The sequence below is a fragment of the Heteronotia binoei genome, chromosome 5 (genome assembly GCF_032191835.1).
Source record: "Heteronotia binoei isolate CCM8104 ecotype False Entrance Well chromosome 5, APGP_CSIRO_Hbin_v1, whole genome shotgun sequence".
In the NCBI taxonomy this organism is placed as follows: Eukaryota; Metazoa; Chordata; class Lepidosauria; order Squamata; family Gekkonidae; genus Heteronotia; species Heteronotia binoei.
The window spans coordinates 18936674-18962535 of record NC_083227.1 but is presented as its reverse complement, the minus strand read 5'-3'; the positions used below and the strand labels follow the sequence as shown (position 1 = coordinate 18962535).

The window sequence follows — 25862 nt, the reverse complement described above, 5'->3', positions numbered from 1 at the left end:
AGATTTTTCATGCCTATTTGCCTGGACCCTTTTTAGTTGGAGATGCCGGGGATTGAACCTGGGACCTTCTCAATGCCAAGCAGATGCTCTACCACTGAGCCACCATCCCTCCCGAACTAACTTGGGCTTAAAGGTGCTGCTGGACTTGAACTTTGGTCTCTCCTCACTCGTTACTTAGACTGTGCCTTGTGGTGTCTTCTGTTTGGGTGTGGGGTCCTGTTCCATAATTGTCACTGGGGGGGGGGGGGAGATGTATCTGTCACTCCTCCTGAGCAGTGAGATGGAGGAATGCAGTCTGCATATACTCAGGAGCACGCCTAATTTGCCAGAATTAATTTGGGCACTTGAGACCAATTTCCTCAGAGCTGCACTTAAGTTTAAATTAAGTCCTACAGCAACCAGTTCTTAATAAGTTATTATGGATTGAAGATTAGTTTAAATGTGTAGATGTTGCAAATGGGACCAGTGCTCTTGCTGGACTGAAGATCTGGAGATGTGCAGTGGCAGAGCATCTGCTTGGCATGGAGAAAGTCCCAGGTTTGATCCCCAGCATCTCCCACTAAAAAGACAAGGTAAGAGGTGAAGTGGAAGACCTCTGTCTGCCTGAAACTCTGGAGAGCCCCTGCCTAAGTAGACAATACTGACCTTGATGGACCTAAGGGTCTGGTGTCCATGTCTGTTCTTGACTTTGCTGCACAGGTGGGATCACATCTTGGAGTGTGCCCCCCCTTGCTAGAAGTCCCTGGAAAAACAAACAGGAACCCAATGCTGCAACAGACAATCACAGCTGCCTTCCTAAGATTACTGTCACTGAGACACTGAAGTCTAATTTGTCATAGAGACCTGTAACATTGGCTGTGGCCACACGCACACAATAATGCACTTTCAATACACTTTCGGTGCACTTTGCAACAGGATTTTACTTATTATCATATATTTCCATCTGGTTGTTATGTTTTTGGGCTGATAGCTGTTTTATTCTGTAAAACGTGCCTGAGCTGCCTATATTGTAATATATTTTATTGGAGAGCCAGTTTGGTGTAGCGGTTAAGTGTGCGGACTTTTATCTGGGAGAACCAGGTTTGATTCCCCACTCCTCCACTTGGACCTGCTGGAATGGCCTTGGGTTAGCCACAGCTATCACAAGAGTTGTCCTTGAAAGGGCAGCTGCTGGGAGAGCACTCTCAGCCCTATCCACCTCACAGGGTGTCTGTTGTGGGGGAAGGAGATAAAGGAGATTGTAAACCACTCTGAGTCTCTGATTCAGGGAGAAGGGTGGGGTATAAATCTGCAATTCTTCTTTATTGTCTTTCGGTTTTAATATTGCGTTCGTTTTAAACTGTATGTTTCAATTGTTATTTAATTTATGTTGTAATCTGCCCTGAGCCCGTTCATGGAAAAGGACGGAATATAAGTCCGTAAAATAAATAAATAAATAAAATACTGTGTGAACTGGCAAAATCCAGTTGGAAAGTGGATTGAAAGTGCATTATTTAGTGTGTGTGATCTCAACCTTTTTGGTACTTTCTTTTACCTGCTTATATCCCGCTTTCACTTCAGCAGGGGCCCAAAGGGACTTACATCATTTTCCTTTCCTCTGTTTTATCCTCACAACAACCTTGTGAGGTGGTTTACTCTCAGCCTAAACTAGATAGATAGATAGATAGATAGATAGATAGATAGATAGATAGATAGATAGATAGATAGATAGATAGATAGATAGATAGATAGATTTATTGTCATTGTTCTCCACAAAAAAGAGAGCACCTCATTTCGTTGCTCTCTTTTTGTGGAGAACAATGACAATAAATTTATCTATCTATCTAGTTTAGGCTGAGAGTGTATGATGGGCCTAAGATCACCCAGTGAGCTTCCGTGACCAAAGTGGAAATTCAAAGCTTCCAAGATTCTAGTCTGATACTTTAACTCAAGGGTGTTGAACTCATTTGTTTTGAGGGCCAGATCTGACATAAATGAGACCTTGTGGGCTTGGCCATGTCAGGTTGGGCCATGTGTGTACCTATTTAAGATTAGGTAGCAGAGATATAAATTTTATAAAGAACTCAGACAAACACAAATATATATTTTAAAAAAACTTTAAACATGCTTAAAATGTTAGCACTCATTGGTCTTAAAGATGCTTTCTTTGTATCTTTCCCATGGGATCCAGGGAACTGGGCAACGGAAGCTCTGGCTGTTTCCTTCCTTCACCAGGGGACCAGGAGGGGTAGGAGCCTCAGCCAACAGAAAGAAGAGAGGCTTGGCTCAGTAGTTCTGCTGTGCACTTGAGAGAGCCTGGCGAAGCAAGCTATTCCTTCCTCCCTGAGGGAGGAGCCTCTGCCAGTGGAGAAAACAGAGGTTTTGCTCTGCAGCTCCTGTGCAATTGAGCAAGCCTTGCAAAGCAAGCTGTTATGAGAAGCAAGCAAGAGAGAGGAAGAAGGAAGCAGATGGCAGACAGTTGCTTGGGGGCCTGATAGGAGCCCTCTGGGGGCCTGAATCAGCCCCCAAACTGCATGTTTGACACCCCGGCTTTAACTGCTACACCAAGCTGGTTCAAAAGGAGTCTTTGCCAAGCATGTTAGCTTGCTTTCGATGTCCAGGGTTTTAAAAATTTGTTTTGCTTACTGATGTGGCAGCAAGGCTGGGGGTCAACTGTGGAGAGGCCCAAGGCAGAGAGTACCCAAATCCCACCTTCACCTACCACACCACTTGTGGCACCCTGCTGTTGGAAGAAACCAACCTTCCTGTTGTGACTGGACCACATCTGCCAGAGGTACTATACTGAAATGTACAAGCAGCTGCAGGGAGAGAATTTAGTTACAATAGAGTGAGAGCAGTCACCAAGAGACCAACAAAAATAAAAAACTGACCGATTTTGCACTCACCTCATACCGCTCTCACAGTCGTTTTCTAAGCATGGTTTCCTTCTGATTTCCCACTATCTGCCCCGGGGCTGCAGCAAGCATTGGTGTTTTCGTGCAGTAAACAGAAACCGCTAAAAACCATAAGAACATAAGAGAAGCCATGTTGGATCAGGCCAACGGCCCATCCAGTCCAACACTCTGTGTCACACAGTGGCAAAAAAAATTATATACACACACACACTGTGGCATAAGAAATAACCAGTTTCTGTTTACTGCGTGAAAACTGCGATGCTTGTTGCAGCCCCGGGGCAGATAGTGGGAAATCAGAAGGGAGCCGCGCTGAGAAGACAAACGTGAGAGCGGTATCAGGTGAATGCGAAATTGCCGACTTAAATTACTATACAAATTGGTCAATACCCTTGTTGAGAAAATTACAAACACCTTTACTTCAATAAACAAATCTAGATAAATCCACAGGGGTTCACAGCATCTTATTCCTTTGCACGTTCATCCATACCCATAAATCAATATGCAGTTCTGTTGGAAGCCTTCCATTTCAGCAAATAATAATAATAATAAAACTTTATTTACATCCCGCCCTCCCCGCCGAGGCGGGCTCAGGGCGGCTAACAACATTTCATAAAATTATACAGGGTTTAAAATCACATTAACTTTAAAACATTCCAATTAACAGATTTCCAGGTGCTAATTCCAATTATAAATGATAATAGCGAAGTCTTGATTGCAGATAATCTTGATTGCAGATAAAATACAATCCTCTCAATTTTCCGTTTCAAATGAAGGCACAAAATTCATATAATCAGATTGTCAGTCTTCCAATTAAAATTATGTAAGTACTGGTGTATGCTGGCTGTCTTCCTGTTTCCAGACCAAATTCTTTGTCAGGCAAAGGATTAATCATCATCTCATATAGTAGTAAAGGCTCATTTGGATCTTGCTGCCAGTTTAGAAATTTCTATGGAGACTTTTTGTCCTTTCATCAAAATCATGCCATCTTTACAGCATATTCTGGTTACATGAAAGCAGCTGTTTCCAGATAAGTTTGTCAAAAGAAAAAGAAAGCAGTGTCTGAGAAACCCTCCTTATCAGTGTCTGGTGGTTTGAGAATTTGTAGTTCTCAGAACAATCAACAATTCTTCCTTTGTCTTTACTTACCCCTCCCACCTACTACTGCATGTAAAACTTTCTGGACCAAAATGTGGGGCCTACTTATTTTAGTTCCACACTAGTAGCAGAGAAATTTTCCAGGTTCCCCATTATAGCCTATGGGGACCAATCTCTGCAGGGTAGAATGGAATGCCTAGTGAGCATCCCCCTGCCTCCACTTTCTAATAACCCTGAAGCAGGGGGAAGGCCTCCAAACCAGGGGATCCCCTGCCCCCACCTGGGGATTGGCAACCCTAAGTCATCAGGGCTGTCAGGATAGGGATCCTGCAATAGATTATCTCATGTGTTTGTCAAGCACGCTCATTTCTGGACTTCATTTTTCTATGTAGAGAGCAGGTCATCAGCTCTCCATCTCTCCCCCCTTATTTACAGCCAGCAGGCAAGTAGTAAAACCATCTGGCCCTGAGATGTTTATGTTACAGACTGGCCATTAGTACCTTCACGTCGCCTCTCCCACCTCTCCCACGGTTTCACACAGACAGTCCTTATCTCTCCCCAAAGAAGTGTGAGGTTTGATGTTTCCAATAGCCTAAAATTCCTTAGTAACAAAACAGATAGTTGCTTAGTAACCTTTGAACCCGTGACTCAAGTATGCATCTGTAGTGTAACCTTTGATGATATCCTATATAGCAACTGTGTAACTGTTTGTACCCATAAACTTACTTTTGATTTAAAACAAAGGACTTGGTTATTGAGAAATCAGCGCTTGACAGTGTTACTGTGTATCACTCTGTGCTTCATGTTAAAAAGTATATTAGGTGGATAGGAACACTTCTGAGAAAAACTTATTCCCAGTTTAACCCAGACTCGACAGCCTATGTAGCAATTAACAGATTCTGCTTTTAATTTACCTTGTGACACCCTCACCGTCACTCTTCAGCTCTGACATGTTTAGGAACTTTGCTGATGACCAACACAACAAATGGTATCTAAACCAAACTGGTTGTTGATTCAATTTGTGAATTGTACTATTTTGCCATTGGAGTCTAACTGTCATATTTTGCATGCTCAACCGCTCCCCATCAGCTATATGTAGCTCTGCTCCCTGTACCCCCATTTCATTGTAAGATGAAGTGTGCATGCACATGAAAGCTTACATTCCGAATAAAACTTTGTGGGTCTTAAAGGTGCAACTGGACCCCAACTTGGTTTTGTTGCTTCAGACCAACACAGCTGCCCACCTGGGTCTACCTCTGTGTTCCTCTGTTATTGCTCTGCTTTCTGTTTGTGGTTCCAGCCATATATTACCATTGCCATTCCTTTTGCTATGGATTCTGTTGTAAAGGGGGTAGGGACTGGGGGGACCCTACATTTCACGTAGCCATGCCACTTTCACGTAGCATTTCACGTAGCCATGCCACTTAACTAGTTACCAAGGAAACAGACATTTGGATCTGGGGGAATGCACTGCCTCCCTTTTCTTTTAGTGTGAGTAACCTTGAAGAATGCAAAGACAATATACAGCACCATCTCTCCATGATATGTAACGTGTTTATGTTAACGGTTGTGTTGGGGAGTGGATTCAAAATTGCTTGCATTTTTGAATACTTATTTGCTGAATGTAACCTTTGGACTTTAGTTCTAGCAAGAACACCTTAGTGCATGGATCCAGCTCTTGTATCAATACTAATAAATTTCACTTGTGCTTTTATAAACAAGAGTTTGTTTTATTGATACCTGGCAGAACCTTACAAGGGTATTCTCCTGATGTTGGGCCTGTGTGTATTACTGACATCTTCCCCCACCTTTAAATGATACTTTCTAAGAAAAGACTTTAAATTCTCCCACAATCCCTCTTCCTTGTTCAGATTTTCTGTTTTACATAAGACACTAAGAAGCTCCCTGCTGGATCAGATTGGTGGTCTGTCCAGTCCAGCCTTCTGTTTCACATGACAGCCCAACCAGTTGCCCTGGAAGACCAAACAGACAACAAGGGCATAGAGGCTGAGGCCTGTCCCTGATTTTGCCTCCTAGCACTGGATTTCAGAGGCTTGCTGTCTCTGAATATGAAGGTTCCCTTTATTAACTGTCTAAGAAAGGACTTTAAATTTTTCAGCAATTCCTCTTCATCAGTGAAAACCCTATATTACGGGACACCACAAGATGCCCCCTGCTGGATCAGACCAGTGGTCTATCTACAGTTTTATTATTCATTGATGAAAAAGTGTTTGCTTTTATCTGTCCTGTACCTATTAGCAGTCAACTTCATTGGGTGCCCCAGAGTTTTTAGTATTATGGAAGAAGGAAAATAAGCTCCCTCTATCCCCTTTCTCTATCCCATGCATGTCAAGTCTGCTGTAGTTTCTATAAAACGCATCTTTGGTTCAGGAAAAGGATCCTGGGTAAAAACCACACTGTATACCAATGCTGCTAGCTTGATCTCTCCTTTTCCCCCCTCCTTCCCTTTGTTATGTAGTAATGCTTTGAAATGGGAATATGGGAACAAGATAGCAGTGCTTTCTCAGGAGAGCGTGGGGGAAACTGGTGCCAAGAAGACGACCAGGCCTGAGAACGAAATAGTAACATCAATGTGTGAATGTAGCCTGCATAGAGTACCCCTCCCTCAAGAATCCCTTTGATGTATACCTTACATGCTTGCCTTGATTGTATACTCGCCAGTCTTTCAATCTGGCTCTATAGTCTAACAACATGTTACAATAAACTAGAAACTTTTATCAAGAAGGTCTCGTTATTGAAACATCAGACTTGACAATGCATAATTTTCTAATCCTCTGCCATGTCCTCCCCTTAGCCTTTCTTTATAAACTAAGAAATCCCAAGACACTCCAGTCTTGTTTGGCTGCAGGTCAGGTATTTTCTACACATGCCTGGAGATTTTGGGGGTGGAGCCTGAGTTTGGGGAAGGCCAGAGTTTGGGGAAGGAATGAACCTCAGCAGAATATAATGTCATAGAAGCCACCCTCTAAAACAGCCATTTTCTCCAGAGAAACTGATCTTGATTGTCTTGAGATCAATTATGGTAATAGGGGAATCCTCAAGTGGCACCTGGAGGCTGGCAACACTCCTTCTGGTGGTTTTTCAGTGATGATGCCAGGGGCGCCCTTGGACAATCATTCTCTCTTGTTCCCTCTTTTTCAGGACCCTGTAACTTTTGAAGATGTGGCTGTGTATTTCACAGAAGACGAGTGGGCCTTGCTGGATCCATGGCAGAGAGCCCTCTATGAGGAGGTCATGCAGGAAAACTACAGCACTGTGGCCTCCCTGGGTAAGGCCTACTTATTTCCTGGGTCTGTGGATTCCACCCAGTTTATGCCTCAGTATCCAATTGGACAAGACACTCTCCTTTTCTTCCCCTGTCTTCTAATTAACAGGAGGTGGCTGCTGACAGAGGAAAACTTCTCATATGAAGTTGCTTTATATAGAATGCAGGTGGTGGCTGGAGATCTCCCACTATTACAACAGATCTCCAGGCAACAGAGATCAGTTAACCTGAGGGAAATGGCCACTTTGGAAAGTGGACTCTATGGCGTAATATTTGAAGTCCCTTCCTTCCTTGGACCCTGCTCTCCACAGTCTCTATGCCTAAAATCTCCAGGTATTTCCCAACACAGAGCTGGCAGCCCTAATAGAATCAGATTATCAAGCAAATTATTTTATTAGGCAGGAAAAGGCCTTTCCTGGCAACAGCTACCTGATTCCTGGGGACTGCTTTGGATGCAAGGCGTGGATTGTGTGTCTCTCAGCCATGGCCTTTAACATAAGAACATAAGAGAAGCCATGTTGGATCAGGCCAATGGCCCATCCAGTCCAACACTCTGTATCACACAGTATATATATATATATATATATATATATATATATATATATATATATATACACATACGCACACACACACACACACACACACACTGTGACTAATAGCCACTGATGGACCTCTGCTCCATATTTTTATCTAACCCCCTCTTGAAGCTGGCTATGCTTATAGCCGCCGCCACCTCCTGTGGCAGTGAATTCCACATGTTAATCCTCAAAAAACAGAACCCAACAGAAACATCAGGGTTCAGTGCTATAGCATGAAGCCTCGAATTTTATGGTGAGCCAGTGCAGAAAACTAAGTAATAGTAATGACTAGAAACTAATAGAGAGACTTTCACTGACTGATAACCAATGCCTCACTCCTGGGCTGTGAGCGCTAAAATGCTGAGACGTCAAGATTCTCCCAGATTGCCAAGTTGTAGTTCCTTACTTCAAGGCCAAGTAAACATCCTACAGCTAGCTGGAATCCCTAAGAAGAGTTGGCAAGTTCTGAGTATTCTGATTATTCAGACAAAGAAGAAAACCAAAACTTGTGGGAGAGTCTCTGATCAGAACTGTTACTGTGCTGCCATTTTAGTCATCTTTCCAGTGGGGGGGCAGTGTTGGTCTAGATTAATCTGGAGTCTCCAATCCCTACTCTGCCATGGAAGCTGCCAGGCCCAGTCACACACTCTCACCCTAACCTACCTCATAGTGTTGTTGTGAAGATAAAATAGAGGCGAGGTGAATGATGTAAGGTGCTTTAGGTCTCTGTGAGGAGGAGAAAGTAGGGTATAAATGAAGTAAATAAAGCTGGGCTTTTTTGTAGAAAAAACCCCAGCAGGAACTCATTTACATATTAGGCCACACCCCCTAACAACAAGCCAGCCAGAACTGCATTCCTGCTAAAAAAAGCGCCCTGAAATAAAGAAAATCTCTACTGGCTGCCTTTTCTCTAAGAACAAGGCCTTCAAACTGTTTTGGACACCTCTGGGGCGGTTTCTGTGAAAAGATCAGAAATGGCGGACAAATGTATGTGAAAATTAGCTTGCGCACTCCTGCTGATTGTTCCCTGTGTTGTGCTTTGGGGACAAGTTCTGTGTGTATTTTAGGGCCCATTCTCAGAGATGGGACAGAGATGACACCCAGTTGTTCTTCTCAGTGCCCTGACAAGACCCTAAAAATGGCCCAGAATCCTCTGCAGTGTGCAGAGCTCTGACAGAAGCTGCTGTTGAGAGGAACAGCTCTGCCAGAACTTGTGACTGACTCAAGGTCACTTCAACAGGTGCAAGTGGAGAAGTGAGGAATCAAATCCAGTTTCCCCAGATAAAAGTCCATGCACTTAACCACTACACCAAACTGGATGTCATATAGTTATAACTCAGAGGCAGAACACCTGCTTTGCACACAGAAATCCTTGAGTTTCCCCCTTGTTACTGCCCAGAGACTGAAACCATCTTGGAGACTCCTGCTTCAAACGTTACAAAATTTATTCAACTTTTTTGGAGTATAGGAAGCAAGGATCAGTCATTTATTACAACCCTGTATACCTCATGATATTACCAAATTACACAAGTCAGGGTTTTGTTTTTTGTTAAAAACATGTTGCAACTGTCTTTTGAGCTATGATTATAGAAGAAAAAAACTGGATTTATATCCTGCCCTTCTCTCTGAATCAGAGACTCAGAGCGGTTTACAATCTCCTATCTTATACCCCCCACAACAAACACCTGTGAGATGGGTGGGGCTGAGAGGGCTCTCACAGCAGCTGCCCTTACACGGACAACTCCTGTGAGAGCTATGGCTGACCCAAGGCCATTCCAACAGGTGCAAGTGGAGGAGTGAGGAATCAAACCTGGTTCTTCCAAATGAGAGTCTGCGCACTTCACCACTACACCAAATTGGCTCTCTTTGTACCATACCACCATAAAATGTACCATACTACATTTGTCCCCTGTGACTACTTTTGCATTATGTGGAAAATCCACTGTCTTCAGCCCCAGCTTCTTAAAACTGAGATTTCCCTACTGACAGCTGGGTTTATTGAGCTGATGTCAGCTGCAGGTCATATGAAATGAATCTACCATCACTGGCCAGTTTAGTGTCGCAGTGATACTTATCAATATGCAAACAACCACTCTTGCTGGGGCTTCTTTTTGTTTCTTGTTTTTCTGGTGGCATAATGGTTTGATTTCTGTGACCAGGTGGCCCAGGCTAGCCTTGTCATAAGATCTCAGAAGTAGAAGGAGGAGGCTGGCCCTGGTAAGTAGTTGGATGGGAGACCACCAAAGAAGTCACTATACAGAGGCAGGCAATGGAAAACCCTCTCTGAACATCCTTTGCCTTCAAAATCCCACGGAGGTCACCACAAGTCAGCTGAGATTTGATGGCAGTTTCATTCAACAATGGTTTGTTCTGGCTTGTAGGTCTACATTAGTGAAAAGATGGTCTTCCAGTTCTCTAAATAAATGAAGTCAGCTGTTGTCATCATCAGACAGATTCTTCCTTTATTGGCAGAATATAGGATTCTTTCTTATTGGATTTATATGCCACCCTATACTCTGAATCGCAGAGCAGTCACAATCTCCTATATCTCCCCCTCCCCCACAACAGATACCCTGTGAGGTGGGTGGGGCTGAGAAGGCTCTCACAGCAGCTGCCCTTTCAAGGACAACTCCTGCGATAGCTAAGGCTGACCCAAGGCCATTCCAGCAGCTGCAAGTGGAGGAGTGGGGAATCAAACCCGGTTCTCGCAGATAAGAGTCCGCACACTTAACCACTACACCAAACTGGTTCTCAAACTGGCTCTTATTAATCTTCTTGGTTAATTCCAGCAGGTAGTGGCCATCTGAATGAGAACAAAGAGGTGCCTCGCCGATCAAATGAAGACAAGAAAACATTATTGCACAGAGCCCAGAAGAGCCTTTCCAGACATCAAGAGAAAGGAGGAAATTCTGGGGTACCCCATGGGCCAGAGAGACCCCAAGGGAAGCACCCTGGAAAGAAAAGGGCTAAAACATCTTTTCACAGGGAGAACAGGGGGGAATTTAGTGATGAAATGGAAGACCACAAGAGAAGTCCCAGGAATGGGAGGCTAAAGGCATGCACAGGACGGGTGGAAGAATCCTCTCCACAAGATGGTAAGAGCAAATAGTTGTTTGGCAGAAGGGTGGGCATAGATAGTGGGAAGAATTTTTTATTTATTTATCCTGCAAGCCCCCCTCCCATTTGAATTGCTTAGCCCCAGTTTTAATTGCCTCATCCATAGTCCTGTGAAGCCTAGAGCTTGGAAATATGTCAAACACCCAGAGAAAAATTACCAAGCAAAAGCTAAAGTAGAGTTTTATTTTTTCTTTCTTTTATACTTCCCCCTTCACCCCGTCTTTGCCTTTCAACCCACGGTGACTGGTTTGAGGCAGAAAACCACATTCCTTCCGATACCTTCTGTGTTAAGCTTATTTGCAGATCCTTTAAACCTTGTGGTTTCTGGGAAGAATCTCTTCCGCTTGTCAGGCAGCAAAGATGGCCCAGCCAGTTATGGGGGTTGGTCAGTAACATTAACCACAAGGACATATGAACATATATGAACATATGAAGCTGCCTTATACTGAATCAGACCCCCTTGGGCCCATCAAAGTCAGTATTGTCTTCTCAGACTGGCAGGGGCTCTCCAGGGTCTCAAGCTGAGGTTTTTCACACCTATTTGCCTGGACCCTTTTTAGTTGGAGATGCCAGGGATTGAACCTGGGACCTTCTGCTTCCCAAGCAGATGCTCTACCACTGAGCCACTGTCCCTCCCATTGTATCCAGACAGCGTTTGCCTGGAGATTCTCCTTCTGGGGGCATCGAATTGTGCACCCCCCCTGTGATTTGATGATGTTATCAGCACAGGGTGTGTGTCAGGGGTTAGCCTTGCCTAGGGTTCCAGGCAGTCTAGGGCAGGGGTGTCAAACATTCCGTTTGGGGGCCAAATCAGGCCCCTGGAGGGCTTCTATCAGGCCCTCGAGCAACTGGCTGTCATCTGCTTCCTTCTCCCTCTCTCTTGCTTCATTCTTCATAACAGCTTGCTTTGCCAGGCTCGCTCAATCGCATAGGAGCTACAGAGCAAAACCTCTATTTTCTCCATTGGCTGAGGCTCCTCCCTTGGGGATGAAGTGGGGAGGAATAGCTTGCTTTACCAGGCTCTCTCAATTGCACAGTGGAGCTACTGAGCCAAGCCTCTCTTCCTTCTACTGTCTGAGGCTCCCCCCTCCCCCTATCCTGGGGAAGGAAGTAAAGAGCCAGAGCTTCCTTTGCCCAGTTCCCTGGACCGCTTGGGAGAAATGCAAAGAAAGCATCTTTAAGACCAATGAGTGCTAACGTTTTAAGTTTTTAAAAAAATATATTTGTGTTTGCGTTCTTTATAAAATTTGTATCTCTGCTACCTAATCTTAAATAGGTACACACATGGCCTGGCCCAACACGGCTCAGCCCAACCCGACATGGCCTGGCCCAACAAGGTCTCATTTATGTCAGATCCGGCCCTCGTAAAAATGAATTTGATGCCCCTGTTCTAGGGCCTGCCCCAGCAGGACGCTATCAGCACAAACAGCTTCTTTCGTCTGTCAGAAAAACAGCAGTAATCTCTGAACTTTGATGAAGTGCTAGTCAATTACTCCTTTCACTGGTTGAAGACCGCAAGGGGCAAATCTCCTACCTTTTAGAAAAGGGGTGGGGACAAGCAGAAGTGTTTGGAGAATTCTCTGCAAATACATGGACTAAAACAATTTTTTTTATAAGGAATTGCATTATTTCTAGGCAGCATTATAACAATAATAATAATAATAATAATAATAATGATAATAATAATAATAATAATAATAAATTTTTATTTGTACCCCGCCCTCCCCCGCCGAGCAGGCTCAGGGCGGCTAACAACACAATGACCAATGGTACATTAATAAATAAAACATTAATAAACAACATAGTAACCAATGGTGCATTAATAAAACAATTACATTAAGAACATTAAATTAAGCATTAATTTAACCTTAAAAAACCAGTAGAACATTAATTAAAACAAACTATAACATTATCATTGACGCTATTCTAGTTAGTGCTAATGGCGGATTTTCTTCGTTGTAAAATTGTACTTCAGCTGTTCATAAAAGCTAATTTAAAAAGAGTGGTCTTGCAGGCCCTGCGGAACTGATCAAGGTTCCGCAGGGCCCGCACCTCCTCTGGGAGTTGGTTCCAGAGATATGGGGCCGCAGCCGAGAAGGCCCGTGAGCGGGTGTTCTGTAGTTTAACTTCTCTTGGCCCAGGGGTAGTCAGTCTGTTTTACTTACATGGCTAAAAACTAAAAAGGAAAACAGGGTGGGCTGAGAATCCTGAGAGCTGGGCCGTAGCTCCTGGGATTCTGTAGCTGTTAAGAGTGTCAGGCTAGTATCTGGGAGACCCAGGTTTGAATCCCCACTCAGCCATGGAAGCTCGCTGTGTGACCTTGGGCCAGTCACACTCTGTCAGCCTAACCTGCCTCATGTTGTGAGGATGGAGGAAGTAGAGGAGAAAGATGTCAGCTGTTTTGGGTCTTCATGTGGGACAAAGGCAGGGTATAAATGAAATAATAAATTAATAAATTACATGAGAGCACAGTGGGGAGGGGAGTTCAGTGCACATCTGGTGTAAAAGGAAAACCACAGCTAAAAATGGAAAGGAAACCTGATTTACCCTGAATTGTCTGGAATCTTCATTTCACAGAGATGGATTTTGAGTAACCAGACTACCACAGAAAACCATCCTGGTGTGGAAGCAGCCCTGGTGCTGAGGTGGCTATGACTTGATGTCACACGCAACTTGCCTGGGCCCAGTAGCTGCCTCCACACAACTTGTGTGACTTAGCCAAGCCTTGCAGTGCCTCTGTACAGCTCACTTGAGCAGTCTGTTACCACACAACTTTTACAGCTTGGCTGGCCTTTGGGGGATGGAAGGAGGGAATGCTGAGTGTGTATATGACTAAGATCTGGAAAAATGATGGAGAGGAGAATGAGGTTCAAAATGACAGCGAGGAGAAGTAAGTTCCTTTGGATTGCCATTGGGAAGAATGGTGGGGTATAAATGAAGCAAATAATAAAGTTCAAGACCAGGGGAGTTCTTAAAAGATAGATTAATTGGTAAGTGGGAAGGCCGGAAAGAAGCAGGGAAAGGGAAGAGGATATGGGGGCTGCTTGGAGGAGGGAAAGAGGAAATACAGGGGGGAGGAAATACAATGGGGAGTGACCCCTGGAGGGCCTTGTGGGTTCCCTGCTTCTGATGTGTAAATTTGGATCTTAGCTTCTAAAGGGAAGAAAAGAAGTAACTGTGATCCTCCTTACTTTTCTCTCAAATAGGTGCTAAGCAAGTAAAAGAGAAGGAGAAATCACTTCAGGGAGAAAATGCACCACCAGTGACCCCAAAGGGGACAGCACTGCAATGGATCAAAGAGGGAACTTCCCAAGATCATGGGAGACAAAGTGTGACTCAGGGAGGGCCAAGGAGGTACCAACAGAAGATTTCTCAGAAGAAAGCCGGTCCTTTTGTGGAAAGCCACAAGGACCTCCACAAAGTTAGAGTGCAAGAGAGGATTCACACAGATGGGACAGAAAAGCCTCTCAAAGATCAGGCCAGAAACTCCACCCTTAACACCAGCAACACAACCAATGCAACAGCAAAAACATTCCAATGTTCAGAGTGTGGGAGAAGTTTCAAGTACCGCCGTCCGTTTATTATACACATGCGAATTCACACAGGAGTGAAACCGTATTCATGCTCAGTCTGTGGGAAAAGTTTCAGCTCCACATCAAACCTTTTCAGCCATGAGAGGTTGCACACAGAAGAAAGACCCCATCAATGTTCTGATTGTGGGAAAAGTTTCAGAGCTGCTTCAGATCTCAGACGTCACAAAAAGATCCATACTGGAGAGAAACCATATCCATGTCCAGAGTGTGGGAAAAGCTTCAGTAGCAACGGGCATCTTGTTAGACACAAGAAGACCCACACACAAGTGAAACCGTTCAAATGCTCAGAGTGTGGAAAGTGCTTCGGAGAGAAAGAGCACCTTGCTGTTCATGAGAGAATCCACACGGGAGACAAGCCATATAAATGCTCAGACTGCGAGAGAAGCTTCAATTGCCTGTCAAACTTCAATAGGCACAAGAAAATCCATGGAGGAGAGAAACCGCATAAGTGTTCAGACTGTGGGAAAAGCTTCAGATACAGTACAGACCTCAGAGTGCACAAGAGGATTCACACCGGAGAGAGACCTTATCAGTGCACAGTGTGTGGGAAAAGCTTTTGGAACTCCTCACAATTTGTATGTCATAAGAGAATCCACCGAGCAGACAAACCATATGAGTGCCAAGAATGTGGGAAGTGTTTCCGTCATAAATTTACCCATTTTAAACATGAGCAGAGAATGCATCAGTATCGGTGCTCCGATTGTGGGGAAAGTTTCAGCCAAAGTTCAGCCCTTCAACTTCATAATATTAAACACACAGGAGAGAACCCGTTCAACTGTCTAAAATGTGGGAAAGCGTTTACAACAAAACGTAAACTTACTCAACACCAGAAAATCCACAGAGAGAAGCTGTACAGCTGTCTAGAATGTGGGAAAGGATTTATAACAACACAAGATCTTATTCAACATGAGAGAATCCACACAGGAGAGAAACCATACTCTTGCTCAGAGTGTGAGAAGCGCTTCACTGTAAAGTCAAACCTTATTCAGCATATGAGAGTCCACACAGGAGAGAAGCCGTACAAGTGCTCCCTCTGCGGGAAGAGCTTCGGACGGAAACGGCAACTCTCTGAGCATGAGAAATTCCACACCGGAAAGGAATTGCATGAGTGTTTGGAGTGTGGGAAAAGCTTCAGCAGTCCTTTATGCTTGCTGAGACATCAGAAGCTGCACACAGGTGACACTCCATATAAATGTCTGGAGTGTGGGAAAAGCTTTTCCTCAAAGTCTTCTCAACAGATTCATCAAAGAATCCACACAGGAGAGAAACCATATCAGTGTCTGGATTGTGGGAAACAGTTCCGTGACAGTGCACACTTGAGGGTACATGAAAGAATACACACTGGAGAGAAACCATTTAAATGCATGGAGTGTGGCAAAACCTTTATTAATAGTTCAGGCCTCATAAGTCACCATAAAATCCACACTGGAGAGAAAGCATCTGAATCAGGGGTGGCCAAACTTGCTTAATATAAGAACCATAAAGAATAAATGTCAGATGTTTGAGAGCCAAAGACATGAATGTCAGATGTTTGAGAGCTGGAAGGAAGGCAAATAGATTGGAGGGAGGGAAAGCAACTGATGACTGACTCGGCTTGGAGGAGTGATTTAAAAAGAGAAATGCCTTCTAGCTGGTTGATGGGCTGGTGGGGGCTTCAAGAGCCACACAATATGTGTGAAGGAGCTCCCGAGCTGCAGTTTGGCCACCTCTGATCTAAATGCTGAGATGAGGGAGAATGTTCCAGAAAGAGGACTGATCTTTTCCAATGTGTGAGTTTCCACACACAGAAAAAAGCTTTTCAATGTGTACCCTTTGGGAAGAAGTTTGCGAAGAAAGAAAATATGCACATGAAAAAATTCAGAGAATAAGAAAAGCTTTTTTTTATTTTAAAGACTGAAAGAAAAATTTTGCTGTGTGGTCATAGATAATTATGGGTTGAAGAGTCTGTTGCAAGTTAAGCTTTTCCACCAGAACAGGCTGATGTTCTCTTTTTAATTCCTGTGGGTCCACCCTGGGTTGCTTTGCTCTGTGCCCCTCAGCACATTATTTTCTAGAGTCTCTGCTGCTCCATGTCCTCCATGGGCTAATCAGGGCAAGTGCTAGGCTTTCTAGGTGAATCACCCCCCACCCCCCTTTATTAAAAAATATAGGGAAATTGAAGAGCACAAAACTTGAAACTTTTCACATTTTTAATTTACTGGTTTTTAATTTTTTTTTTTAAATGTGATGTTATAAAAAAAATTGTGAGAATAAGTGCTTGCCAGCCATGTTAGGAAGGAGGGATTTATAGGAAGGAGATTTATACCCCACCTTTCTCTCTAAATCAGAGACTCGGAGTGGCTTACAATCTCCTATATCTTCCTCCCCCACAACAGACACTCCGTGAGGTGGGTGGAAATGAGAGCTCCCACAGCAGCTGCCCTTTCAAGGACAACCTCTGCCAGAGCTATGGCTGACCCAAGGCCATGCTAGCAGCTGCAAGTGGAGGAATGTGGAAACAAACCCAGTTCTCCCAGATAAAAGTCCGCCCACTTAACCACTACACCAAACTGGCTCTCTTATGGTAGGACTATCAATCCTTGCTGCTATCAAAGCCTTGCTATCATAAATATTTTTGCTCTTTAATTTCCCTAGTTAATTTTAACATTGGTAATATAATTCCTTATTTGTTGTTGGTAATTACGTACTATAATTTTTAGCATATACATATACATTTAACACTATATGCCCCAAACATGTAATATTAAAATCCAAATGCTACAAATTTTCTAAAATCAGATGTTCATTTCTTTAACAGAATAGTTTTCTGTTCTGCTGTTAAACAAAATACATTTAAGAACGACATCTGAGTCCAGTGGCACTTTTAAGACCAAATACTCAGAATAAAACTTGGTTGGTCTTAAAGGTGCTACTGAACTCAAACTTTGTTCTGCTGCTACCCACCTGAAAATACATTTATAATATTAGCCTGTTTTGGAGATTAGTCCCAGGGCCGGTGTGTGGGAGTAGGCAAAGGAGGCAGTCGCCTAGGGCGTCACCAGGCCTAGGGGGCACCACAGGGAGCCCCCTCCCCGACGCATGACTCTGGCTCCTGACCACTGTCACCTTGTCCTCTCCCATCACCAAGCTGCCCTCAGCAAGCCACCCCCCTCTCCCCGATTTGTGACTTGGCCTCCCACCTCATCCTATCCGGCGGAAGCTGAGTTCAGGTAGCCTGCTAAAGCTTGACTCAGCCTTCCATCCTTCTGAGGTTGGTAAAACAAGTACCCAGCTTGCTGGGGTGAAAGTGTAGATGACTGGGGAAGGCAATGGCAAACCACCCCGTAAAAATCTGCCAAGAAAACATCATGACCCCATGGGTCAGTAACAACTCAGTGCTTGCACTGGGACTATCTTTACCTTTTTTTCCTTTGGGAATGCTGAGCTCTGTAGGTCTTCCAGCTCATCTACCATATTCCCCAGCTGGGGTTTTGGGGCAGCCAGTATCAATTCATCCTAAAAAAAACCCCAAAACCCAGCAACCCAGAAATGGGCCAAATTCTGACTTGGCAGGTAACTGCAGTGCCCAGCAACAGTCTTATTCACTGCACTGAACACCCACTCAGAGTAAACCCTCCTGGGGAGGCACATCACGTGTCGCACTGCAGCATAGTCGAGCAACTGCCACAGTGCCGCCTCACCTTCTGGCATGTCAAGGGATTGCTGAGTGGTCCCCTAAACTGTATGCATCCAGTTCCCCATTTGCCACGGGAGCTTTACCACACCTCTGGCCATATACCTGGCACAGCCAGTCCAATTCTGTTTGAATTGCATGCTCAGTGATTTGTGCTGTCCATTGGCTGGGGGGAGGTGGTAAAAGGCCAGTAAGCTGCGAAAGTGTTCAGAGATTCTTTAATAATGTTGCTTGCCCCAGGTTGCAAAATCCCTGGAGATTTCAGGGTGAAGTCTGGGGAGGAGAGAGACCTCAGTGGTGTACAGTGCCAGAGAGCCCACCCTCTGGAGCACCCATTTTCTCCAGGGGAACTGATTTCTGTAGTCTAGAAGTGAGCTGTAATTCCGGGGAGTCCCCAGGCCCCAACTGGAGGCTGTCATCTCTATATGTCGGGGTTTCTGCTACCAACGTTCTCCAGGAAGTTCCATAGATTCTGAGAGGATGTTGTTCTCAAGGGACTTGCTGGCCGTTCAGCAGCAGCCACACCCCATGAAAGTAAAGGAAGATACACTAAAAGTCACTGTTTTTCATTCAAATCAAAATGGGGCGTGTGTTATACAGCAACTGAGCTTGTACAACACCAGATTCTAGGGTGAAGGAAGGTGGCGGCCCAATGGATGTCATGATGTCTCATCTCCCTACGCTTTGCTGTTCACTCATGTCAGCTGACAAGCAGACAATCTCATCATGTGACTGCCTCGCTGAGTGGCCATCCCATGCTTCCTCTGCTATAATCTCCACAGACTGCAGCAGGGGCAGAGCAGGCCCAAGAGTTACATGTTGGAAAACTCTCCGATGGGATTTGCCCGTCACTTGAGGTCATTCTGCAATTGAAGTCAAGGAAGGAGGAGATTGGACTTACACTACGTTCTGCACTCAGAGTCTCAGAGCTGCCTACAGTCTCTTTCCCTTTCCAGTTTGGTGTGGAGAGCCAGTCTGGTGTAGTGGTTAAGTGTGCGGACTCTTATCTGGGAGACCCGGGTTTGATTCCCCACTCCTCCACTTGCACCTGCTGGCATGGCCTTGTGTCAGCCCTAGCTCTGGCAGAGGTTGTCCTTGAAAGGGCAGCTGCTGTGAGAGCCCTCTCCAGCCCCACCCACCTCACAGGGGGTCTGTTGTGGGGGAGGAAAGTAAAGGAGATTGTGAGCCGCTCTGAGACTCTTCGGAGTGGAGGGTGGGATATAAATCCAATATCTTCTTCTTCTTCCCACAACAGACACCCTGTGAGGTAGGTGGGGCTGAGAAAACTCTGAGAGAACTGTGGTTGACCCAAGGTCACCCAGCTGGCTGTATGTGGAAGAGTGGGGAATTAAACCTGGTTCTCCAGATTAGAGTATGCTGCTCTTAACCACTACACCATCCTGTCTCTCAGTAGCCTGTGATATTGTTACTGATCTTGCACTCTTGTTGAAGGAACGCTGAAAGGCTAACAGATTCCCCTGAAGAAGCCAGTTGGAAAAATGCGTAGATATTTTTCGCCGAGTAATGAAGTATAATTCTTACTTTACTTGCAGCATCGGTCTTGGTTGGCTTTCAGTGACTGGTACATCCCTTTGATTTTCTCCTTTCAAGTCTTTCAACTCTCACAAACCTATTAGGTAGCCTTAGGGAAGTCTGTCAAGTGTCAAAGTCCCCCCCACCCCTAACAGCACTAGCCTGCATTGCAGGGCTATGGCAGGCCATATGAAGCTGCTTTCTACTGATCAGAATCTTGGTCCATCAAAGACAGTGTCATCTACCCAGTCTGGCATTGGCTCTCCATGTCAGGCTCTGTTCATTAATACTATTGCCAAATGCTGATTACTAACTATATTGATTAATGCCTAGATATGCTCACTAACACAGGGCGTCAGCTTGTATACATTGAAGTTTACTTTATTACCTGCATTGTTTATTTACTGGTAACTAACCCTATGCCTTTTGCTGTACTAACCCCAGTATTGTAGAGGAATGTGAAGGATGGCCGGGAGGGGGGAGCCGAGGTGCCAGAAAGCCTTTTGAAGTGTAAAACATCTAGCCGGTTCCCAGGCGCCTAGCAAGGCCACAGCAGGGAAGGAGAGACAGTTTATGTAGGTGGGAGATAACAGATAGGCGCCCTGGCTATTCTCATCCGAGGAGCCCCAGTTTTATTATGGGAAATGATTTAAAACCCTTATGCTTTGATGTGTATCCATATATGCTCATGCTTGCACCCCTCTCGTTATTAGTATCAACGAACTTGCGTAGTGAAATGCATTGCTGTAATCAATTAAAGGAAACTTTGTTTTCAACAAAGCTAAGCCTGTTCATTGTTGGAACTTCAATGCCCCTTCGCTGACACAGGGGGGCGGAATAGTGAAGAGGGAGGGGGGGGAAAGTAGAGAGTAGCTTCCCAGGAATATCAAAGGTTGCCAAGTCCTCTTTGAAGTAGAAAGTATGTGCCAGATTCTCACCTCCTCCCTAGAGGCAGCAAGGACATTGCCGCCGGGAAAATGTAACCACCAACTGAAAAGATAAGGGGGGAGCGTTGTGAAAACTCTCACATGCAAAAGCAGCCTTTGTTTTGGGACTTGGGGGTAGATGCGATTGCTTTGATGTAGAATGTTAAATACCAATGATTTGAAGTGTTCTCCATCAGTTCCAATGCCTATCAAGCTGGAGTAACTGGAGTATCCAATAAATGCAACTTTGTTTCAAATAACAATCCTGCTTATTTGTGAGCTTCAATGAACCTCCGCCTGACACTCCAGACCAGAGTCTCAGTGAAAACAATCCCAGTAAAGATTAGCAGCAGAAAAGAGAGAGAGATCTTGGGGTCGTGGTAGATAACTCACTGAAAATGTCAAGACAGTGTACGTTTGCAATAAAAAAGGCCAACGCCATGCTGGGAATTATTAGGAAGGGAATTGAAAACAAATCAGCCAGTATCATAATGCCCCTGTATAAATTGATGGTGCGGTCTCATTTGGAGTACTGTGTGCAGTTCTGGTCGCCGCACCTCAAAAAGGATATTATAGCACTGGAAAAAGTGCAGAGAAGGGCAACTAGAATGATTAAAGGGCTGGAACACTTTTCCTATGAAGAAAGGTTGAAACGCTTGGGACTCTTTAGCTTGGAGAAACGTCGACTGCGGGGTGAATAAATTTTTTTGCCACTGTGTGACACAGAGTGTTGGACTGGATGGGCCATTGGCCTGATCTAACATGGCTTCTCTTATGTTCTTATGTTCTTAATGCTTTGCAACTTTGTCTATAGGAAGGATTATTTGGCCATGGCATGATAAAGTTGTCTTAAAACTTTCACACCCTCCAAGGGAACAGTTGGACTGTGAACCCCTCATCAGGAGTCAAGAATTTCACCATCAGCACTTATGGTTGCCAGCCTCCAGGTGGTGGCTGGAGATCTTCTGGAATTATAACCGATCTCCAGGTGATAAAGATCAGTTCCCCTGGAGAGAAAGGGTTAATAAAAGTAGAGCAAAGTGATGGGATGTAAGACCTCTGGCCTGCTGGCCACCACCCAATAACAAACAGGAGTTGAATCTCAGGGTGTTTTTACATTCAGTTTGATCCAGAGTTTTAGAGTCTTCAAATTGCCTGCCACCGTTCCACTTTAATTATTTCCCTTTTACATTGGTGGATTTGCTGTGCTCATTTTGTGTAGCTAAACTTCTATATTTCCTGCTGAAAGCATTCCAATTTGGGGAGGGGGTATCCGACGGAATACCAGTGCTTAGTTAAATGTATACAATTCAACATTGCAAAAACAATACAAATTTAAATTACAAGACAAGGCAAGCAATGATATGTAAAAATTTCAAGTGCTGTCAGTTCTCATGCAAATTACTGCACCTTGTGGCTTTTGGAGGAGTCTTTTAAAATGCCTGAAAACTTTTACAATACAAGTTTGAAACGCCTGTAGAGAAATGTCCGGAGCAAAACTAGCTTTGAGAAAAACATTACAACAGCAGCTTCGAAATCCATCTCACCAAAACAAATGTAGATGCTTCGGGCAGCAACGATACAAAACAGTTGTGAGAACTTTATGTAGTGTAAAAGGTGAGTTCCCAAAGCGGAGATAGAGAGTCACAAACTGTCAGTGTAAAAACACCCTCAGTCAAAAGCAGTTGCAGGAATTTATTGTGTTCCACGTAAACCCATGGACAGTTATGTCCCCAAGCCCAGTCAAGGAACACATGTGGAGTCCTGTGAGTGGAGATAAAAACTGAAAGAACTTTATTATTAGCACTAATAGGGAGAACTAGGAGCCCCGTGGCGCAGAGTGGTAAGCTGCAGTACTGCAGTCCAAGCTCTGCTCATGATCTGAGCCGTATTCAGGTAGCCGGCTCAAGGTTGGCTCAGCCTTCCATCCTTCCAAGGTCATTAAAATTAGTACCCAGCTTGCTGGGGGGAAAGTGTAGATCAGGGGTCCCCAACGACCAGTCCGTGGACCAGTACCAGTCCATGGTTTGCTAGCAACTGGGCTACGGAGCAAGGCAGAGGCACTGCACTACCTCCGCCCAAGACTTAAGCAAACGAAAGAGGCAGTGCGTCCTCAATCTGCTACCCCTTCTGCCCACCCGGGACCTGAGGCCGCACTGCCTCTTTCGTCTGCCTGGTCCCGGGCAGTGGAAGGGGCAGCATTGCTGCAACCTTAGGCTTCCCCTCATTTATAGAACCCCCCACTGATCAGCTGATCAGTGGGGGTCTTTAAATGGGAGAGGGAAGCAGATTGGCCTTCTGCTGCCTGGCCAGCTAGCAGGGAGGCAGCAGAAACAGCCCCAGTCTCCCCGCATTTAAAGACCCCCATGTGGGGCAAGAACAGGACATGGGTGGGGGGAGCCTGGGGCGGCAAAAACCCCAGTGCCACCCCCTCCCCACTGGCCCATGGAAAAATTGTATTCCACAAAAGGGTTGGGAGCCACTGGTATAGATGACTGGGGAAGGCAATGGCAAACCACCCCGTAAGAAGTCTGCCATGAAAACATTGTGATGCGATGTTACCACAGTCAGAAACAACCGGTGCTTGCACAGGGGACTACTTTCTTTTTTTTTTTTTTTACAGTTTGAAAGTTTTAGTTTTTCAAAAGGTTACTTTTTTTTTTAATAGGGAGAATAGGGCCCGCAAGGCACCAAGACCTCAGGAAATCCCAGAGTTTTCTGAGGAATACAAGGGTGACAAGGGGTCTAATAAACTTTGTGACGCAAGCATACATTATTTCAGGACTTTTCTTGTAGAAAAAGCCCAGCAGGAACTAATTTGCATATTAGACCACATGCCCTGATGACACCATTGTTTCACATAGGGCTTTTTATAGAAAAAGCCCAGCAGGAATTCATTTACATATTAGGCCACACCCCCTGACACCAAGCCAGCCGGAACTGCATCCCTGAATGTTCCTGCTCAAAAAAAAAAGCCCTGCATTATTCAAACATGCATTATTGGATAAACAGGTAACACTCTGCAACTTGGCAACCTTCCATTGGTGAATCCAAATTTTGGAATGGACTCAGATAAATTAGCTACGGTTTACATTTCAAAAGATACATTGCACCAAGCTGGCACCTCCTAACAATAAAACCTTTCCTGGAGATAGATCCAGGTAGGCAGCCGTGTTGGTCTGAAGCAACAGAACAAAGCAGGAGTCAAGTATCACCTTTAAGACCAACAAAGTTTTATTCAGAATGTAAGCTTTCACGTGCTCTAAGCACACTTCATCAAACAAGGAGTTTGCTCTTTGATTTAAGGGCATTGGTGTTATTCATGGGTTTATCAATTTCACATTCCAAAGAACCAGGCCTAAACTTTAAATCACTCTTTTTTCCCTGTTGAAATGTACCAAAGTCAATGTTCCCTCAAAGCTGCAGAATCTTGTGAGCAAAAATTCTACTTTGTGAGCTACTGGCATTACAGTTGTGAGCGACTGCATAAATTGGTGTGCTTTGGGGTCATCCTTCCTGAGCTAAGACAAAAATCTGTGAGCTGGAGGCTAAAAACCTGTGAGCTAACTCAGCTTAGAGGGAACACTGATCAAAATGTGTGCCATCAAAATCTGATTGCTATTTCCCATGTTTCTCTCGCTATGCCTCCTCCACGGCCAAAATTGCCCTGGGCCTGTAGAGGTAATTAAGCAGGGCTGAAATAAAAAAAGATATTAAATAAGGTAAATTGAAAGCCATCAATTAGGCACAAGGGCAAGAAAACAAAAAGTCAAAGAGATTTTAAAAGTGCTTGCTAGACGCCTCTGTGAAATAATCCTCCTAGACTGTGAAAGTAAGGAAAGGGACGTTAGCAGTGTGTCTGGCTTGTAGAAGCATAAGGCAGCAAAAGAGGAAGCTAATCCTTCACCCACCGGCTCTGCCGCAGCTGCCTAAAAGAGGAACTAGAAACCGGCTGGAACAAGCACTAAAATAAGCATTGAGCAAATGTACCTTGGAAAATGTCTCAGGAGCAGGTCAAAGGTGCAAATGTGTTTTTGATTAAGGGTATTGCTGCAAGAGTGTTAGCAACATCAATGCCATGTATGGAAAGACCTTCCCTGTCTCCTCCTTGTTCCTTTAGTAATATGACGCTTGTAACGATGTATGGGATATGGGGTGGTCCTTTCCTGAAATTGTGCAATTGTTTACTGGAAATGATTGTCTGTGACTATAAAACTGTAGACCTTCCTGAAATCGGGGCTCCCAGATTAGTTTAGACATGAGTCTGATCTGGGGTCCGTACACACGTTAAATAAACGGCTGTTCCTTCCTGTTTTCGTCTGTGGCCTCGTTTCTACCTGACCACCAACAGCTAAGGTTGCTGCTACAGTGAGACCTGAGTGTTATGTTGAGGGGGCCATAAAGGCCTATCTGCAAGAATGGAATGTGGTTTCATTTTTCAAGCCAACTCAAACCTCTACAGGAAAAGATCCACACTAGCGTGAAACTATATCTGTGTCCAGAGTGTGGGAAAAGGTTTGGTACCAAAAAGCATCTTGTTAGACATGGGAAGATCCACACACAAGTGAAACCGTTCATATGCTCACAGTGTGGAAAGTGCTTCAGAGAAAAAGAGTCCCTTGCTGTTCATGAGAGAATCCACACAGGAGAGAAACCATATACATGCTCAGATTGTGAGAGAAGCTTCAATTGCCTGTCAAACTTCAAGAGGCATAAGAAAATCCATGGAGGAGAGAAACTGCATAAGTGTTCAGACTGTGGGAAAAACTTCAGAAACAGTGCAGACCTTAGAGTGCACAAGAGAATTCACACTGGTTAGAGACCTTATCAGTGCACAGTGCGTGGGAAAGGCTTTCGGAACGCCTCAAACTTTATATGCCATAAGAGAACCCACCAAGGAGACAAACCATATGAGTGCCAAGAATGTGGGAAGCGTTTCAGTCATAGATCTACCCATATTCAACATGAGCAGAGAATGCATCAGTATCGGTGCTCCGACTGTGGGGAAAGTTTCGGCCAAAGTTCAGCCCTTCAGCGTCATAAAATTAAACACGCAGGAGAGAACCCGTTCAAACATCTAGAATGTGGGAAAGGATTTAAAACAAAACGTATACTTACTCAGCATGAGAAAATCCACAAAGAGAGGCTGTAAGGTTGTCAAGAATGT

The 25862-nt window shown here is 44.6% G+C and overlaps 1 protein-coding gene across 1 annotated transcript; it reads left to right on the top strand.

The window, feature by feature from the left end:
• The first annotated feature begins 672 nt into the window (after positions 1 to 672).
• LOC132571789 (zinc finger protein 345-like) lies at positions 673 to 25514 on the top strand. The gene is made up of 5 exons (XM_060238583.1): positions 673 to 699; positions 5290 to 5340; positions 7152 to 7278; positions 14177 to 16005; positions 25158 to 25514. Exons 1-5 carry the CDS (start codon positions 673 to 675, stop codon positions 25512 to 25514), a joined length of 2391 nt encoding a protein of 796 aa, XP_060094566.1.
• Positions 25515 to 25862: the final 348 nt, after the last annotated feature.